Raw genomic sequence first — 21,586 nt, forward strand, 5'->3', positions numbered from 1 at the left:
TCACCTGGATTAACGCTAATAGGTAATTCTTTATCATTCTCAGCAACTTCGTTAAGAACGTTAAGTTTATTGACTGATTCAATATTAGTTGTAATTTCTTTCAATTTTTTGCTGCTTTGCAGTTTTAGTGGCTAATTGAAATCCTTCATTGTCGATATTATAATAGAATTGTTAGAGATTTTACATTTAGGTTTTCTTTCTTCTGTTTTTCTTTTAACGGGTAAATTAGTCCGGGGGAGGCAATGCCTAAAGAACAAGCAAGATTACACTTACCTCGTAGCTCTGCAGCTTGCCTTGAAGGTTTGAAGGCGCTTTAGTAATGGTTCCGTAGTAATATCCATATCGCTGACTGCTCTCATCTGCTGGCAGATATGGTGTAGGTATGTGGCAAATGCATGACAAAATGTTCCTTAAGAAACCAGCACTTTTGTACTGACATTGCGTTTTATTTATTTATGATAATGCTCGACTACATGTGATAGTGTCAACCATAGTAAATCAACAATTAACGAAATTTGCCTTATCCTTTATACTATTATGATATTTCAGAACCTATTATTATTTTTTTCCGGCACCTGACCTATTTTTCTTTAAGAAATACTTGCCAACTACGCATTAATTTATCGGATAGTGGAGAGCTTTATCACCTCTAGAGATGCTGATTTTTATAAACGTGATACAAATTATCTTGCCAAAAATGTATTGTACTCTGACGAAACCTTTGAATGAACAGGTATTAGTCTTATTTTTATCGTCTTTAAAATCGGCCATTTCGTTGGCAACAACCTGACAGGAATCGCCGCATATTATATTTTTGAAATATTGTGATACAATTATTCGTTTCTAAAGCAAATACCCAGTGTTCCGGGTGTCATCCTGTGGAGCTGACCGTTTTAGAGAGGTTTTGCGTAATGCAGTGGCGGCTCGTGGCTAAAATTAGTGGGGCTGCTGTTCCAAAAAAATTAACCTTCGTTTTAAAATTGTCTAAAAGAAAACAAACATTTATAAAAAAAATATTATTTTGAAACTTCATGAAATCTTACAAGAAAAAAATTAAACATTTCTTAATTACTTTAACCAAAATTGTTACAGTTCAATGTTTGCCTATTCATTTAAAAATGAAATCCATTCTTCTTGTTTTAATTTGCACGAAAAGATCAATAATTTTCTCCTTGATTTCTGGATGAGAACTGAGGAAATTTTTCTTTATTGAAAGCCATACAAGCGCATTTAGTCTTTCCGAATTCTTAGTGCTTCTTAGAAAAGCTTTCATTCTTTTCAATGTTGAAAAGCAGCGTTTTGCTTTTGATGTAGTCACGGGAACTCTCAAGATTTCACTAAGAACAAACATCATCTAGATTATTTTCAAAGATAAATTTCAGTAGCTCAATTAATTTGCAGTATTCATGGATATCAGACCTACAAAAGAATACTTTTAGATCAGTTTTTTTTTTTTTTTTTTTTTTTTTTTTTGTCAATTATTAAATATGCTTCAGTGGTGAATACTATTTCTTCTGTAGAATGTCCATTCCTTAAACTAGCGAAGCATTTCTTGTTTAACAATTTAGCAGCTGTTAAGTGTTTAGTGGAAGAATATCTGTGCATTTTATCAATACATAGTTATAAAGTCACATATTTCCTTAGCTTCTACCATCAGTGTCTTTCAAAAGTTCTCACAGTACTTTGAGTTGCTTAATTATAAAATAGCAGTCTTGAAATTTGTTATATATTCGTTAACTTTAAACACACTAATTTCTCTGGATTGCATTTAGTTGTATATTATTTCAACATGAGGCATCTGATAAAAAAGCTCTAATCAAAAATAAAAAAGCTCTTGAAATTATCACCATTTAGATATTTTAAAATTCCTGTTGCTTTCGCAAATAGGAACAATTGTTTCATTTGTTGTTGTTGTTTTGCATTTGATGTTGATTTAATTTCAGTAAGGCAAGTTTTTAAAGGTTGCAAATTTTCATGAACTCTGTTTATGGTCCGTATGATGAAGTTCTGCCATGTGGAGGAGTACCACACACGCGGAGTAAAAAGAAATCACGTTTCCAATAACATGTCAGAATTTCGGCACTGCAAGAGCCATAGTGCTCTTCTCTCTGCCCGGCTCGCGTGCTTTCTGTGTGCGCATGCGCAGAACAACCAAACACCACGTCGCTGGAACTGTGAAGCGCGCAGTTCCAAAGACTTTCGTACCTTTGTCACAAAGTGACGGATGGCTATTGACATTAAGCTTAAGGATTATGTATTGTAAAAGTATAAAGAAAGAATTAAAGACTAAAGGGCACACTATATTAAATATTAAAAATAACAATAACTGGAAAAGGGGGTGCTGCAGTTCCACAGTTCTTATTACGAGCCGCCACTGGCGTAATGTCGAAGTTTTTGAATTGCTTAAATAAACATGGATATTTAGAAAAAACTCTCTAAGTTTTCAAATCACTTTCAGAGGTGGTCACACTAGGGTAGTCATCGCCACGAGAAGGTTTTCTACATTTTGAAATGTTTCTATTCTATCTGATTATTTAAAAAATGTCAAATATAAAGAACTTTTTCCAGATTTTCCGTCTGTAAATGGTACTGAGTTGTACATTTTTAGATTATAATTAAAATAACGCCTTAGTCTTTCAAATATGGTGTAGATATTCATCCTAGAATATTTCCATTATTCATATGCATCTGTTTTTCATCTTTCAGGATAATCAACGCCATCATCATTCATACCCCAAAGAGCCACATCCAAACGAAAAAGTAAATCTGCGATTCAGCCCTTCCATACTGAACGAAAAGAGACAAGTGAATGTACCACCATCTGATGGTGAAACCAAAAAGCACACCATTACCGAAACCAAAAAGTTTGACTCTATACACCACCACATCACTGAACTCTCCAACAAAGATCACAGTGGCCATGAATGGAGGCACGAAAAATTGCAAAAGGCGTGCACGAACAATCACAGGAAGAGCCATGAGTCTAAGAAATCAAAAGAAGAGAGAAACAATGTCTTTCAGAATCATCAACGAAAAGCCGTGAATGGTGTTATTCTTAAAACAAGTCCTTATCAAAACGAAGGTATGCATGCCCGTCTGCTGGAATCCGAGAAATGCAGAATGGAAATGAATGGCCACATGTTACAAAAGCCTCACGTGGTGGGCAGTGTTAATGATAGACTTGTTCCACCAACATATAAGACTAATTATCTACCTAGTAAAGATACTAGTCCTCAGAAGTTGTTTCCAGATAGTTATAATGTCCCGGTGCTGAAAAGTAATGTTGATTTAACACCTGTTGTGAGCAAGCTGGACTTGGAAGCGAAAAACATGGAAAAGAATGATTTAAAATGCATAGACGATGATGGGAAAGAAGAATTGAGGTTAAAGAATTTTCTCATAATTACAAAAGGGCCGCCTTTGAAATTTGATCCCAATCCACAGGTAAATATTTTTTCATTCTTTTAATCTTTTTATGCCATATTTTTCCTCCTGCATTCTCTTTTAATTGTGAGGAAAATCGCAGTTTATTTGTAATAATAGATTAGCTTTACTTGTTTATCAATAAGGCAGTGTTTTTAATTTAATTAGCTTATACTTCTAATAATAGTTTCTACTGAAAAGAATGCTACGTTTATAGAGTTTAATGAAAACATTTTAATAGTGAGCTTTGACTATTATCAAAGAAAGTAAACTAATTAAATTTTCAGAACTTTTTAAGAATAATATTAGGTATGAATTATATATGTTGAATGGATACCATTTTCATTAGGTCATTAACTGTTTATGAAAAATAAGATCTTAATAGTGCATGATCCTGCAAAAATCTTCCGCAATAGGAAGTAACTGAGGAAAAACAAGTTTGATGTATGCTTGTATAATTTAGCTGTTCTTATATCACAGTTTACTTCCCATTAAACTAGAAATTAGAGAAGTTAGGCGAGTTTTCTCTTTACATTATGTTTTATTAGTTAAACTGGAACAATTAATAACTGCTTTAAGTTTGCAGTATTCAACACTACCATTTTTTAGATCACAAAAATAAAAATTAGCAATCTTATCCGCAGCTCCTCGCAGAAAACAAAATGGAATTTTAAAAGCTATCTTGCTTTACATTTTGAATGAAGAGCTACTCAAATGCCAAAGACATCACAGCACAATATAGTAACTATTCTTTACTTTTGGTAACTCTTTGCTTTTCTAATTTTTACTGGTTTTACTGCCATTTGGTTAAGTTTTACTTTAAATAAAGATTGATCTCCAGAAAACTAAATAGAGAAATCTTGAAAACGATTCTCCCTACAAGCTAAAACTGAAGCTAGCAAAATATTACTGCCTCTTGTCTTTGTTACTTTCATTCCATTTTAGGTTTTTTTTAGCTGAGATCTGAATTTCTTTTCACAGATGTGTCAAAACTATTTCGAATTTTATTATTTCATTTGCATTCTTTACGTTAAGGTAACTTTGTTCTTAGGTTCAGAAAAATGGGTACCTCGGAAAGGGTACCATAAAAATGGCACATTATTCTTTTTATTGTGTTTTATTACAGTGTAATGAACTATAACGGGGACTAGAACTAGAATGTAATACTATTAAAGCACCAAAATACAGTTTTTCTTAATTCAATACTTTTTTTTTTCATTATACATATATATCCAATAGTTATTTCGTGCCATATTCATAGGTACATAGATGTATATTTTAGTATTTCATAATTTAATTTCAAGCGTTTAAGATTTTTTTTTTGGTAAATACGTGATTTTTTTTCTTTTTAACTTAAGATTTTTAATTTATTTATCAGAAGTCGTAACAAAAACGTAATCAGATATCAAATGTAAATAAACTATTAAAAAGGTGCAATTTGCATTAAATGAGCCACAAATGGAGAAAATTCAATTATCGTTTTAGTGATTAAACTTACATTAGCATTTTATGCATTTGCTGCCTAAAGAATTGCATTATAGCAAAATCACATTTAAATATATGAAAGCTTGGTGTTTTGTAGATTGTTATTCCTTAAAGTATTGTTTTAAAACCATGAAAATAAATTAACTAATTCTCACCAGTTTATTATCATCTTTTATATGTATTTATTTTTTAATTCATTAAATATTTCTTTTTACTATTTGGCAGTGCAGTAGTTGCTGACGTTTTTACCATGTTATTATTTAAAATAGATGCGTTCATTTAATGTCTCTTTTCTCCTCATGCAACTTAATTGTTTTCACGAAACCTTGACTCCCCTTTCCACAGCCGCAGTATCTTCGCCTTCGGGTGGGTGCGTTCGCTTCTTGATTTATTTACATACGCACTTGGCCTAAGGCATATGCAAAACGAACTGGTTAAAATTTTAACGTGATTGTGTACCAGTATACCAGAGACTATTAGGATTAGATTAACGCCTCTTTCGTCATCTTCTATCCTGTCATCCTGAACTCACTGCACTCATTCTACTTGAAACTCATTCTACTTGAAACGGCAAATTGGAAAATTGGAAATTCCATGGCAGAATGAATTTTCACCACTGAGTGATGTGCCGACAGAGAGCGATACAAATGATGCATTAGATATAGTAAAAAAGAAACTTCATCCGGTTGTAATCAACGACACTGATTTTGATTGGTGCGAGCTAAACAAAGAATTACTAGTGATTTGTTCGGATCAATTTGTGGCAGAGGTGAAGAAAACTTCCTTTATAATCTACGCGAAAAGTCAAAATGACTGCTCTTGTAGCACAAAGTCTGCATAAAAGAAACATTCCTTTTCACTCATATCAGAATAAAGTGAAAAACTAGTAAAAATTATTCTTAAAAGAGCTCTCAAGGTATTGAAGAAGCCATCAAAGATGGCTCATCAGCCAGACACTTTCCCATCATATGTTTAAACAGCTTGTGGGGGGTATGTCATATCATATGGGTTTTCGAAGAAAAATGGAGATAATACTGAGAAACTGCTTCTATACATACTTGATCAAAATGAATTAGGAAACGCCATCTAATGTAAACAACATTCTAATCATTAGTTTAAGGATAGAGGAATTCAGACTGAAAATTGGGCCAATCCTGTGCTGTACATGCCAAAGGTTTGGCCACACACAGCATCTTTGCTTCAGTGCTACAAGATGTGTGAAATGTAGTTTAAATCACAGAAGTGCTGAATACACTCTGAACAAATATATCAGAAGTATCACAAGTTGATGAAAATGTGCAATCAAACATTAATTTCACTATTATCACGATGGATATTATATACCTGCTGAAAAAACTAAAGAAAGCCAAGTCACCAGCTGATCTTCTGAATTTAATTTTGAATTCAGCGGAAATGCTACTGAATTTTGCAGGAGAAGAATAAGTGCTGATTACTGCATCACCAACTCGACAACAGCAGAAAATAGAATCTGAAAGAATACCCTTCTTTGTGCCGCTAGATGGTGACAGTTTCGCTATTTTTTTTTTTTTTTTTTTTTTTTTCCCGCTTTAATCGGCGTTAAAAATTAAGTAACTGCCACCACTTTAGGGCAGTACTTATCAACACTGCTTGAAGCTTAATCAGCTAATGCGAATTTTACCACTAAAAAAGTTGCAAGTCTGATTTTTGTAGCAATTGATGTAAGTGTAAATAACAGTAGTAGTAATTAGTATTCGTGCATCGTATTACAGCTGTACAAAATTGAGAAGTCTTGATTTTAATCATCTAATAAATTGTTTAGGAATTATCTAGCACAAATCTCATATTTCAGCATCAGGGTACGCTATTTGTAGTGCTGCAGATTCCATAGACTGTGCTATAGTCATATTTTGCGCAGACGTTATGATATGTGTTATTGCAGTAAAATCAGGTCCTCTAACAGGGTAACTTTGAGAAATGCAAGATTTTTGGATTTCAGTCGATACAATATAAGAAATGGAAAACTTTTACCAATTTAATTCTAATATATGACGCACACGGGATTTGGCAACATTAGGATGGGCAGTAAACGAGTCATTTTGGTGTTGGTCACAATTTTTAAAATCGGGCCGAGGCCGTACCGTATACTAGGATTTTATCTTTTACCTATCTAAAACAGAATCTTCGGATTGTGATTTTTCTAGCCTTTTTTAAATTAAATTTATATATCTATTTACTTATTTTAATCCATGACTAGCAAAACTGCTGTTCTATGTATATACTTTTATATGCAAAGAGGAGAGTTGCATCTATCATATTTATATCGAAATGAACAGACAGAGCAAACGAAACGAATTTAACCTCCATCTGTCGAAGAAAACGGTAATAAACGTGAAAAAGCTATTAGAAATTTGAAAAGGTTCAGAAGGTTCCATTCCAACCCAATTCATAACAGTTTCAATTACTAATTCCAATATAGTTAGTTCTCCTTATGCTTTCAAAATTATAATCATAGCTTTACTGCTACTATAATTATAGCTTTACTATTATCATTACTGTTTTTCGCGATCTACGGCGTTGCTTTCGTTTCTCCTTTGCCTTCTCTACTGATTTCTGCATAAATATGATAGTTTTTCCTTGCACTTTTGCAAAGAAATTTTGCTTCTGATCGCCTTGAAATCGGTAAAAATTTTATTCAAAATTTACATTTTTAAAGTGCTTTTTTTTGCCTAATTTGTAACTCTTCCTGTATTTGAAATGAGAAATGAATGATCTTTATTTCTCAGAAAAGAATGATCCCATTATTAATGGCCGTATTCATTTCATTCATCATATAGCCAAGCATTCGAAATTTTATCTTCCTATCCAAATCCTTATCTTGTATTGCTTAATCATATGATGAATAAAGATTCACCAGCATATTGTGTGTTAAAATCAAAATAAGTTCAGAAAACACCTAGCAAAATTCAAAATTCTTGAAGTTTTATCTTTTTATGGGGAAATTGATTAGTGTACTATTTGAAAAGGTTCGTGGAGACTGGCCATAGGTAATTAATTTTATTTGAAATATAAAATTACTGAAGTGCGGCATTGTGTTCAGTGCTTAAGCGCCATAATGCAATAATCACATTTATTTCGGATATATGTGTATTTTCATCACGTCTTTCCCGGAACATCTTGTATATATACATATTTCCCTTTAGAGGTAAAAGCTTCACCTGAATCTTATATATTTTTTCTTTTTTTGTATTTCACAAATTTCGTAATGGTTTTATTGTTTAACTTAATGCTATTTTTCCGTGAACGCGTGGTATGAAATAACCTTATTTTATTTTCTAAGCTTACTTTACAATTCATAATAATACCAGCGTTTAAAAAGAAAAAAAATTCATTACTTTCGGTTTCTTGGATAGGAAATTTATATATATGTGTTTGTACTTGTGCTTCTTATTATTAATAGATCGTTAAAAATATTTAATAAAACTTGTTATATAACTATTCTTATTAATTTTTTCTTTAGAAAATAAAATTCCTGAAACTATTGGGATTGACGACTCATTTTAAAAGAAAAAGTAAGTGTATTTTCTTCTTTAGCTTAATAAGCTTCTTAATATCATACTTTTCTGTTTATTCTTCTTACTTAATAGTTATTCACATTTATAACTCATTCAATAGGTTGTTAAGGTTTATATAAATTTCTCCACTAATAAATCTAGTAATTTATACTAGTAAAAATTGCAATTATACTAATACTATATAGTCACTTTAATGCTAATAATTATACAAGTATTAAAATGACACTTATAAAATAAGTATAATTTTCCTTAAATTTTTACAATTTTTAATTATGTAGGTTTTAATCTTGAATCTAACAAAAATATTGTTCGACTGATAATAGTTGTTGGGTTCATTATGTAGTGATAAATACTTGGAGCCAATAGAATTTACTATTAGTTAAAAAAAAAAAAAAAAAAAAGAAAAGAAAAGAGAAAAAAAAAAAAAAAGAAAGAAAGAAAGGGCTATTAATTTTGTTTTGAAAACTTTAAATGTCTGTTTCACTTTTCAAATTGTTGCCACCAAATATTATCGCCCTATGTTATATTTAACGAAATAATATAATGAAGGATCTGCACAAATGTATGCATGTTAATCGCATTGTGATAAAACAACGGTACCAGAGCCATCAAATTTTGAATAACGCACGTCTCCACCCGAATATGAGCATCTGGAAGCCCAAATATGGAATTTGTTTTATTATATACTAGCCGCTACGCTGCCAGCATTCGTCTGGCTTTTAAATGTACCGTAAAAATGCCTAGAGGGAACTTCAAACATTAAATTAAAAACCTGCACAGAATTTTACTCTGCAGAATAACTTTATCAAAAACAATTTCAATAAAAATGTATCACATATTAAAAAAATAACAATGAAATAAGCAATATCCCTTAATACAAATATGAATTATATTCATATTCACGTAACGAAGAAAGGAATTTCATGTCTGCTATTAATTGAATTCAAAATGAAATTGTAAGACTAATTTACTAGTAAAATAAATGAAATTCATTTCTTTGCTTTGGATAATTTTATTTTCTCTGCTGATCTCTTAGTAGATTACCTGCATTTCATTTTTGAAACCGTCTTTTGTCATGGATACTGCGGAATGCTCATTAAAATTCCCGTACATATAATTTTAATTGAATTAAATTCATTATTTGAAGACATTTATATTATTTTACGTTGTATTCTTCTCTTGCTTTAACCGGTTATTACATGAGAGTTTAATAATTTTCCAGCTAAAATTTTAATTTATCTGAACTTCTGTTTAATGTCAGGAAGAAGTTTTTCAAATAAACGGTTAAGTGGACTTAAAAAGAGAAGGGGAAATAAAAACCTAAAATTTTCTTTTCTCTCTCTCTCTCTCTCTCTCTTTTTTTTTTTTTTTTTTTTATGTTAGTAAAGTTGGGGAGAACTGTAGTTATTGTTTGGAAAATACTTTCCCTCCAGTAAACAAATAAATTATTGTCAAAATGTGAATTCGCAAGGCGGCGAAGACCGCTTCCGTTGATTTTATTACATGAAACTCACTGCATTTGTCGAGTACGGTATGCGAATATCCTAATTTGTGCCAGCAGCAATTTGAGTTAATATGCAAATCAAATCCGTAATATCAATGGCCGAATAAATATAAGACCGTTAAATACTTATAATTCGAACCGAACCCAAATATCGGCGAAAGGGTTGCTTGTATAGATGTTTCTGTTGTCTTCCCCATGTGTAATATTTTTACTTCATGCAAGGCCCTCGTGTGCTTTTCCATAGTAAAAAAAAACTCAAACTTAGATCTGCAAATATATCTGTTAGTAAAAATTAAGCGAAATTCCAAAGTAACCATGCAATCCTAGATATTCTGAAGACGGAATATGGAGATGAATAACTTTGGGAAATTAAAATCTAGGTTGTCTGTTGGGAAGGTTGCCAGTATTTCAAAAGTCATCATTCTGTGATCTTGTGGTTGTGTACGAAACTTCAAAATAACCGAAAAAGAAGCATAAGACCAAATTAAAGTTAACCTTTACGTAACACCAGCTACAGAAACTTCTGATAACCGTATGACTCAGATGCACAGGTGAACAGCAGCATCTGTTGTACGTTCTCGGTTAAGTCCAGCACGAAGAAAGGGAAAACTGCTGTTTTTAGGAATCCTTTGTGCTGTGTTGTTTGACAGTCGTAGAACTACCGAATTTTAGAGGTATCCATGTCATATCGCTTAGTGGACTTGCACGTTTAATGAGTAGTATATAATTTTATGCGTGTTTTATTAGCGTGTTATTTAGTCTCTGATTCTTAATTGTTTAGTTATATGTAAGAGGTTGATAAACCAATTTGGTGGAAAGGAGGAATTCTTCAAAGCAGAAAATAGCTTGATATGGGGTTTTAACTCCCTCGTATTGCATGTCGTGTCTCTGAATATTGTTTTCTAACTGCTTCATGCGCGGCCCGGTCGGGCTGTGCAGCCGCCCGGTACAGTTTTTAAATTTTGCGTCTAGATGCTTCTCAAATTCTAAAAATTTTGCGGCTGTTAAGTTCTGCCGTTCGGTGCAACTGCATTGGTTGCGCCGGCTTTGGTGCCGACACAGATTCAGAGCGACATTTCCATCTTAGATCAAGTGCTTTACACATACGAGGCATCTTAGTAGCTTTGTCTGTAGCAGAAGTTATTTAAAAAAATCTGAAAGTTTTCAGATTTTAAATTACGTCCAAAGGGGTATCTTTAGATATTACACAGTTCCGCGCACTGGAGATGAACAGTCCCCCCCCCGTAGAGTGTTGCCATTGCTCGCTTTTAAATCCTTGAGTTTGTTAATCAAAAATTCGTTAAAGTTTTACAAAATATGAAATCGGTAATAAAACAAATTTCAGATTTGGGCCTTCAGATGTCCATATTCGTAGGAGTATTACGTCATTCAAAATTGGATGGCTCTAGGTACCGTTGTTTTATCACAATGCGAGAAACATACATACATTTATGCAGATTCTTCACACTTTAATTTCTTCAAATATAATACAGAGCGATAGTATTTGGTGGCAACGATTTTGAAAAGTGATACACCGTTTATAGGGTTCTGACGCAAAATTGCAAAACGAAAACGATATTCCTTCAGGGACAAAGCACGTTTGGACTAAAAAAAAAAAAAAAAAAGAATTCTGAAAATCTTTGATTTGAAACAACCGTAAACGTTGAGACGTTTCAAGATATTGCGTAGAATTACTGCTGGAAATTGGACATTGTTCTTGGGGATAATAAAATGGTGCGACATGTATCATAGAGCAGATTCCACCTTGAAGATGCTGAAGCAGTTTATTAAGGATAATGTTAAAATTTAAAGACCATAGCCAGCAAAATCTATCCTAATCAGTACAAATTATGCTTTTCTTAAGATAGTTAAACTGTATGCATATAATAAGACTCGAAGATCTGTAGTGAACAAAATTGCTGGTATGCAGAATATAAGAGAAGGGAACCTTTACGGTGTTGCTAGCAAATTGTGAAATGTGTAGGCAAGTACACTGAATATTATTTCTACTGTATGTGGAATGCAAAGCATGTACTTATATTATCTGCGAAAGACACTTTTAAACTGAACATCATGTATATTTATTAATTATAACAACATTATACATTATAACAACAACATTATATATTATTTTTTAATCAGGTTTGCATATACCCTTATAATAATAAATACTGTACGAAATATTTTCAGTTTTCAATTTTACATGCTTAGAATGCATCACTTTTTGAAAAATTATTAGGGAGAATAATATTTTGCATATGGTGAGAAGGGAGAAGACGATGTAGATTAACCAATTTTGTAAACGGTTATAGCCAAGTGTTCTTCACAACTGAATCGAGATTTGCTCTACAGAATAACAATCTTCGGATTTTAGTGTAAACAGAAAGTAGCTCGTGTTATCAAACGGCATTTAGTTGGTTGTGTTGAAATTATTGTATGGCGAGAACTTTATTTCATTAGTCGCTTTGACTTCAAAATCTTTCGAATGGTAGTGATTGCTTTAAACCCGAATGAGAAGTCTTGCTCTAAAGGTTAATTATTAAAATAGCTGTACGTGAAAATAAGTAAATATTAAGCTCTAGTCATTTAAAACTTATTAAAAATTGCTGTTTTATTTTATTTGAAATAGCTGTTATTTTTAAATTTGTTATTTTTGTAATGTATCTACCATATTGTATTTTCTGTTTTCAGAAATTGAATTTGATATGTACCTGAAGAGGAGAAAAATTCTTTTAGAAGATTCTGAGATTCCACCCCTTAGTTCTGTGGATGAGGATGAGAAATCTGCTCTACCTTCTGTAAATGAAAGCAGTCCCAAAATGGAATATTTAGCAGAAAAGCTTAGATCGGAAACAACTCCCGAAAAATTAGAGTTTTTCTTGAAAATTGGACTCACGCCTATAACTTTGGTAAAAAAAGAAGGTAAAACAAATTAGTTTTTTTTTTTTTTTTTTTTTGGTTGTTGTTGTTTTGCTTTGTTTTCACAACTTTAATTTATGCAGAATTTTCGTAAAGAAAGTAAGTACATTATAGTTAAATGAAAAATTTCTCTTTTTGGCGAGATCGTCTCTTTTACAGGAAAGTAAGTTAAATCTTTCACAGAAAGGTAAATAAGCAGAATTTGTTTTGTTTTTTATTTCACAGATAAGTGAATTTATGACGCCAGAATCAATAGTCTGAATACTTTTTTTTTTTTTCATTTCCTTTCCTTTTTTTAATCGCACACACAGAAGCATAAAATATATTTAGTAACTGGTTTGCTTGCGGAAAACACGTAGGGCCAGTTTTAAAGCACGCTGTTAGTCCAAAGTAAAGATTTGCCTGTAAGGCCAGAAACTCGATTTGTATCGACGGAAATTCCAATTGTTATCGAAAGATGGCGCCACCACTGTAATAATCATGTAAACATACTATGCTTTGTGTTACAATTTCTTAAAAAAATTTTTTTCCGTTTTCCGAAATATTATAAAACTTTATTACCATATTTTTTTAATCTTGAAAATAGTCTTAATCTCCATTTTGCACGCAAATTATCTTATTAGTAGTCTTTGCATGAATACAGAAAGAATATATAAAATAGATAAAAAGTACCGGTAAAAGTATATGTTAGGGTACACCTTGGCGATTTTGGGCTGTATATGGGTACCGAATTTGTGCAAGTCTTTGACTTGTTATTTTGGCTTGTGTAGCAGCGATTTTGCGCCAAAAATCGTCGCTATACAAAGGCAAAATAACACGACACAGAATTGCACAAACTCGGTATCCATCGACCTATTTTCACTTTAAAAAAAAAATCCTAGAATTGCACAAAAATGGCATTGCGCACTCCCTTGACATTACCCGTGTACACATCGACCTATTATCACTTGAAAAAACATCCGATAATTGCACAAATTAAACTTTGCGCACTCCCTTGAGTTTTTCCATGTACACATCGATATATTTTCACTTAAAAAGCCACAGGAGCACCCAATTCTACAGTAGAGGCAAACAAAAAGTGCATAATCTCAATAAACTACATTTTAAACTAAACAATAAAATAACATAGAAAAGGAAAAAATCCTGTTATGCACTTTTTCCCTTTCGTTCCAAATCGTACAGAAACTTCAAATTAATCTTACTACATTCATCCATTCTACCGTCTAAACAATAAAACAAGCAATCTACTTCCTAACCACACAACACCACAAAAGCCCTTACAAAACATCCTATGATTCAAAATTTCCCGGAATAATGCAAACGGTTACGTCATAATAGATTTTCCATAACTTTCAACTACTCAAGTTACCATAAATGAAACAACAACTTGGCGATAAACGAAACAACTTAGCGATAATACAAGGGGTACCCAAAAGTCAACTCTAATCAGAGTACCTTTACGTACAATCGCATTAGAAATTTTTGACGAACATTTTATTACAGAACGAAAATGAATGAAATTTCTTACTTTTGATTTTTTATTTAATAATTTTTTTTTTTTATTTTTTAGTAAATTTATTTATTTTGATTATTTAGAAAAAGAACGTATCCGACGAATTGTCGAAGAGGAGAAACTTCGACGTCATTACCGAATATTAGCGAACGTCAATCGAAAAACTTCCCCACGTCGATTGTTTGTGCCAAAAAGTGAAGCTGGTAAGAATATGTCTGAAATTTTTTAATTTCTAAAAAAAATTTTTATAAATTTATTTCAATTTTGAAACATCTTTAACAGTTACAAATTTAAATGCCGGATGTGTGAAATGTACTAAAATGCAATAAATAATTTTCGCTAATTCTATAAAGAGTTCATCTTCAATTCCCAATTAACCGGGGTGGATTAATCGGGCTCTGTCTGAAAAAGAAAAGTTTAATTTTTTTATTGTGAAGCAATGAAACATTATTTTTACAAGCCATCAGCGTAAAGCAAAACTGGCTATGATAAAAGTACCGAAAAGAGGGGAAAATGCATGGGATTGTAGCAGTTATAGCACATGTATGCCAGATGAATTCTTGCAAAAAAACAAAATTCTTAATCAATGCGACTTTAAATTGAATGGAATTGTTAAAATTCTTTTGTTAGCATTGTTCTTTGATACAATTTATAACTCCACTTATTCATTACTAATGATGTTTATCAAGGCGTTATTAACAATGTGTTCATATATTATTTTGAATACTGATTCAATTTACGTAATCAAAAGAACTTACTGTCCGGTTTAAACTGCTTGAAAATAAACGTTAATTGTTGTTAATATTTTTCTGTTATTGTTTTTGTGTTACTTTATAATTAATATTCTTCTGTTATTCATAATATGGCTATCCCTATTTTCTAAACTTTTTTAACTTCCCTCGCATTAATCGTTATTTTTAGTTAACCGTGAAAATTCTTTCCCTTGATATCACTGTTAATCGTATATTAATTATCTTTTTACTTCCTTGTACGAAGTAAAAAGGAAGTATTGTAAGCGCGAAAATTTTCAGGTAGCATATTTCAACGAAAATATCCAATTTGACCGCTATCGAATGCAATTTAACGATGTTTTTGCGTGATATCTATACTTAAGAACAGAATAAAACACTCTTTTCATCCCAAAAAGAATTATAAAACTGCTTTAAAATGAATTCTGAAGAAAATATTTCGTGGCGTCTGTACGAACGTATGTACGTACGTACGTATCTCGCATAACTCAAAAACGAGTAGCCTCAGAACGTTGAAATTTTGTATATAGGACTGCTATAACATTTAGATGTGCACCTCGTATTTTGGTTGCAATCGGTCGCACCAAACGTATATAAATATATTTATATATATATCCACTCTGTTACCCGGCTCAGTGATCTCAATTTCTTTACTCTTATATGTTTGTAAATTGTGCATTTTTTGCTTTAAAAATGATTGAATTATGTTGTTCTTATCTTCCAGTTAAGATTTTTATGCTTTTAGTAAATCTGTATGCAAGGTTTTTAGAATTATCAACAATTTTAAAGTTGTTTAAGTGCCGCTAAGCCTAATAATTTTTTTGATGGCGGCCATTGCTTGTTTACATTTGATACAGCAGAATAGTGGATTTGTTGCCAATCTAGAGAAACTTAGCTTCGCAACAACAAAGATAATACCTTCATTTATTATTGCGAATTAAATCATGCTATAATACTGTTAAGTGAGCCTAGCGCCAGAGTGTCACTATGGTAAACAAATAGAGTGAATTTTAAAGAATGCATTTATTCTTGGTTTATGCGCTGTCGGCGAAGTAGATTTAATTCAATCCAATAAGTTTAAATGAAATGCAAGAAAAAATACGTATAATTTAATATTCCGTACAAGGAAGTCATGTGGTGTACACATCAGATATTTAAGTTTTATAAACGTGTTGAAAAACCTAAATGACGGAGTGAAACTTTTTGTATACAGTGGAAGTCTCAGTACCAAGTTGCAACCTTGAAGTACGAGTACGATCAAATAACTAGACATCACATAGCAAGAGTTGGAAATTCTTTCTTGATGCGTTGCTGGTCCGAGAGTTCTTATAGAAAAGCTTTAACTCACAGGCTCAGAAGTATGAATGAATATGCGAATATGCGAACGGGAAGTTAGCCGATATGCTTATTATAAACGTTTCATTTGGCCGACAGTAGATCAGGTGTAATAGTTTGGTGCCTTGGGCTGCTCGATTACCAGACCTCTCACGCCATGATTAACTTCTTGCGAGAGGGAGGCACACTGTTGTATGACAGCGCCAGGAAACTTGTATGCATCGCAGTAGCTACCGGAGAAATCCGAGCCCTAAGCCGCTGATAGAAGGCCTGCTTTACACTTCATAGTGGACACTTAACCTTCTTTGACCTCTGTTACTTTTGCGAACGTATATTCACGTGGTAACCTTTCATTTCTGATGTTTACCATAAGCACATGTCATTTTCGATCTAATAATGATGCTATGCGATTCCGAATCGTCTGGGTGTCCCTTACTTGTTCTATAAGTTTGTAACCCACGTATAGCTCATTAAATAAATATAAGTTTTTTATTTAGTCCCTAATTTTATGAGTATGAAAAATTACATATTAATTTTTCTGAATCAGAACAAGTAATGAATGATTTTAATGTAACTACTGTTCACTTTCTGAACGGTTTTAAAATCTCGTTAGGAAGGTAACTGTTAATGCACTGATGTTTTGGGTTACAAATGGTGCCACCACCTCTAGGGATACAAATAAAAATATGCTTGTGTATACTAGCATGAAAAGCTTAAAAAGCAGTCATGTTTTCGCTCACAACTTTTGTAATGAAGTGGTCTCGATATCGGCAAATCATACAAACGAAACTCCACCGATAAACTAAAAGTTATCACTTTTGCTAAGGAGTGCTATGGACAGAACTAAAGTCGATATTACTTTACCCATGAAGCAGATGAAAAACGGGCTACAGTTCCGCCTTCTACTTTTAAACTAATTTTTTTACTGAGCAGTATTGCTGACTAAATTGAAAATGATATTACATCCACTGATGTTCATTGTAAAATGGAAAGAGATAACATTCACCCGGACTTGCCTTTAGCAGTAGTCCTCTGTGAGATTTCCGAGAATTGCTAGAAAATTTCGGGTTGACACCGATATTTGGAAATGTGATTAATGTATATTAAGATCAAATAAAATAAAAACTATTTTTCATTTATTTAGCCTATACTATTACTTTTATGATAGAATTAGTTTGAACTCATATATAAGCTAATCCCTTTGCTTCAAAAGCAAAAATGCTGCTAAAATATCAGGCCTTATATACTGTAAGGTCTAATATATGTTGTTTCATATTTATTCAAAACAAATAAATAGCATGTACGTTGTGTCTTTAAATATTTTAATTGCTATTATATATAAATTGAATGCTGCGTTAAATAAAAAAACAGTGTTATTAAGTACTTCTGTTTATTTCAGCACATAAACTCGACCACATCAGGAAAATGAAAGAGCGAAACTGTATAGCTAATGGTTGGTTATCTAAAAGACCGCTTGAAGAAGAAGAGCAAATGTATGATTCAAATTTTTCATTGCCTAGTCAAATTTCTACACCGAAAACTGAGCAAGGTGAGTGTTAAAAATAATATCTTCCTTTATTCAAAATTCATTACTTGTTTAATATTAAATTTTTATTGGCATCATTGTTATACAGAAATCACGGCAGATAGATAAATACGGCATCATGACGAAATGCGCATATTTGGATTCCATACTGGGAAATTTTATTAGCTTATTTAAGCTTGAATGTCCTCATTTTTGGTAAATTAGCCAATTTTAATGTATATAAGACAGATAAGAAGAGCACTAGAAAATTTTATTAAAAGCTGCTTTTGTTGCTGTTGTGACTTATCTCACTTGTCTGACAGTAACGTCAGAACAAACCCACGAAATACCTCGTGGCAAGGAGCCAGAGATAGGCCTGCCGTGGGCAACAGCTTTGTGCACCTTACAGGTGACAGTGCGTCTTAGCTCAGTTCCGCCCCCCCCCCGATTTTGATGGAGAGCATCCGGGAAGAGAGGGGTCCGAGGCGCTCCCACAACTCTATTATATATCCCTTTCCCCTTCCACCAAAGCACACGAGAGGCCTTTCGGCTCGCCGCATATTTAAAGTGCCGCCATGCCTTACCGATACTATACATTTAGAAACATCCATGCGTTCTCCGGGATTCGAACCCGGACCCTTCGGCGCGGTAGTCAGCGACGCTAACCACTATCCCCGTTAGGAGGCAAAAAAACTCTATTAATTACCTTCAAAACTCATCATAAAAAAGCATTTTTTTCCCTAACAACCAGTTGAAAACTTTTTATCTATTTAATATTAAAAAATCTGATGTGGACACCACATGATTTCCTTGCATGACCTGTTAAATTACACACATTTTTTGCTGCATTTCATTTAAAGAATTTCCTCAAATTTCATTAAAGATGTATTTCTTATTCAATTAATTCAGTTTTCACTTCGCGGCAAAGCAAAAATACATAAACACTCCAAACATTTTCATTAAAAAATGTAAAATGCAGAAAAACAGTGTTACGAAATGTCCAGGCGCGGTAAGATAGCTTCCCCGCAAAGCAGGTTTAGGGTTGTCATAAAATGGCAAGAGAAGGCAGGGTTGCACATTTGGCGAAAAATCGCCCATTTGGCAACATTTAGCGACAAAATTGGCGATATGCCATAGACGGATGGACAACCTTCTGGAACGAATTCTTACCGGTTTAGCCCAGAATGTTCTCGAACATTCCAAAAACTATACAAACCCTGCTGGTACGTGGAGAGTCAGTGTGAGATAGTTAGTCTAGAGTTAGTCAGTCCGTACGGAGTCGATCGAGTTGACAGCCTGGCAGCGAGTGCCGAGTGGGTCGTCGAGTGTATCGAAAGTTTCTACATGTATCGCGGTGAGTGCATCCTCGAGAGAGTGTGTTGAGCTCCGGGAACGACTGAGCCGAAGAGAGCTGTGCTCTGTGTGTCGTCGAGTGCATCGCGAGTTGTAGCGTGGAGAGTCTCGAGAGTACCTGGAGTTCCGAGAATGACCGAGCAGAGTCGGGAGCTGTACTCTAGTGCTTTGCCGTGAAGCTGTCTTCACCGTGATAGCCTGAAGGCTGTGTCGCTGATTGTTCCAGGGTGTTAATAGTAGATCTTCGGAGACTGTAAAAAGTGACTTTAGAGCTGTCCTGATTAATATTAGCTAAATAAAGTGTGTATGGATACTTTATCAAATGCCGTTTGTCATTCATTCCAAATTCGCACGAACCCGTACGTACGAACGTGAAGTAAAGGAAGAAAAAAAAAACGTAAGAATAGAAAACATCAGACAGAGTTAAAAACAGTTAGAAAAACAATTTTCACAATTAAAATTAGAGTCTCTACACAAAAACAAGCAGTTCGGCCATCGGGCAGGAAGACAGATTTTTCGGTGAACAAAATTGAAAGGTTATTTTTTGCCCCACTCGGCAAAAAGACACAGAAGTTGATGCAGAAACTGACTTAATTCACTCTTCTACTGAGAGTTTCAAATGTAAACAAATGGCGGCTTCGAGAGGCTTGGTACCACTTAAGCAATCTTTAAATTTTTGATAATTTTACTATTGCATGTAGGTATAAAGGCATAAAAACGTTAACCAGATCATAAGAACAACAGAATTCAATCACTTTGATAGCAAAAAATGCACAATTTACCAACAAATAAGAATAAAAAACTGAGCTCATCGGGTCGGATAACAGAACGGGTGCATAAATATATATGTACATATACATAAGTATGTTGCGGCCCAGAGATGCACAACTACATATTATAGCAGTCTCATATGCAAAATTTTAGCGTTCTGAGGCTACTGTTTATTGAGTTATGGGAGATATATACATACGTACGCACAAGTACCACGAAAAAGAATATCTTATGAATCCATTTTAAATCAAACTTATCCGTTTTGGACAAGAGTTCTTTATTTATATTATTTTCATGCAAAAACATCATTCAAATGGATTCGAGAGCGGTCAAAGTGAATATTTTCGTTGAAACATGATACCCGAAATTTTTAGCGATTACAATACTTCCTTTACTTCGTACAAGGAAGTAAAAATGAGATTCAATAACAGCAGGTTTTTTTTTTTTTTTTTTTTTTTTTTTTTTTATGAATAGAAGTTTTTGGAGATACTGCAATGAAAATTCTTAGTTTTCATTTCATATTATTTTTGTAATTAATAAAACAAAAACTTATTAAGAACTTTGCCCTTTACGTAAGATTAAAGCTTTTGAAACTGTTAATAAGTTTTTATACGTACTGTATGAACGAGCAAAATTCTTTCGTAATTAGTAAGTTTTCATACGTACCGTACGTACGGCAATTTTTTTAAGTTGTAAATAAGTACGTATGGGAAGCCAAAAATCAAAATTTCTGGGATTTTTGATTTGCCCGTACGCTTATCGTCAATTTGACCCTACCTTTTTTTCGAAGGGGGGGGGTGACTGTGTTTCGCTTATTTTGTCACTCGTATTTCTTCGTAGGTGTTGCCTTCCAGATGGCAAGCAATAAGATAATTGGTAAGTGTTCGCCAGATCAAATCCCACTAAATCACTATAGAAGGTTTCGTAGTTTTCCCGACGTGTAAAACCTCTATCACAAATGCTACTTATCCTCAACTGAGTGTCAATGGAAACATTTCCGGGAATCTTCCATTTTAGGAAATCTGATTGATTAACCTTCTCGAGACGAGCTGCAAGCGGAAACGTTTTCACCAGCCTCGTAAAATGTTGCGGAGACGTATGCGCAACAGATCGCTGAGCGCAAGTGTTTCAGCTAGAAACTCCCGTTCAAGCTATTTCTGAAAGAAATGTTTTCTTTAAAAAGTTTCTTACAGCTTCGCGATCGCTGTGTGTGATAAAGGTATAACACAAATATGATCCTGTTTCTCTTGATTCTGAGACCGTTGGATCCGTGAACCACGCGTTAACCGTTTATTCTGAATATACATGGAGAGCGTTCTTTGCTCATCAGCAGTCAAATTTATAGTAAATTAATGCGGTAACCGCTATTTATCCGTCACGTTATGATTCCATTTCCAATTTATGATTTCATTTGAATAAAAATAACCGTTTTTATGAATTTTGTACCTTCGGTCA

The 21,586-nt window shown here is 33.2% G+C and overlaps 1 protein-coding gene across 3 annotated transcripts in view; it reads left to right on the forward strand.

Annotated features, from left to right (window-relative positions):
• The window catches only part of LOC118188610 (uncharacterized), a 236,205-nt gene that overhangs the window by 194,963 nt on the left and 19,656 nt on the right, over positions 1–21,586 (forward strand). For all 3 annotated transcript variants that reach the window (XM_035359100.2, XM_035359098.2, XM_035359099.2), the window contains exons 9-13: positions 2,707–3,444; positions 8,408–8,459; positions 12,658–12,888; positions 14,482–14,601; positions 17,882–18,031. In XM_035359100.2, coding sequence (XP_035214991.1) covers positions 2,707–3,444; positions 8,408–8,459; positions 12,658–12,888; positions 14,482–14,601; positions 17,882–18,031 — 1,291 coding nt within the window. The remainder of the gene's footprint in view (positions 1–2,706; positions 3,445–8,407; positions 8,460–12,657; positions 12,889–14,481; positions 14,602–17,881; positions 18,032–21,586) is intronic.

This window comes from Stegodyphus dumicola, chromosome 8 (assembly GCF_044657685.1).
Source record: "Stegodyphus dumicola isolate Sdum_Otavi_A_Nest chromosome 8, ASM4465768v1".
NCBI classification, from domain to species: Eukaryota; Metazoa; Arthropoda; class Arachnida; order Araneae; family Eresidae; genus Stegodyphus; species Stegodyphus dumicola.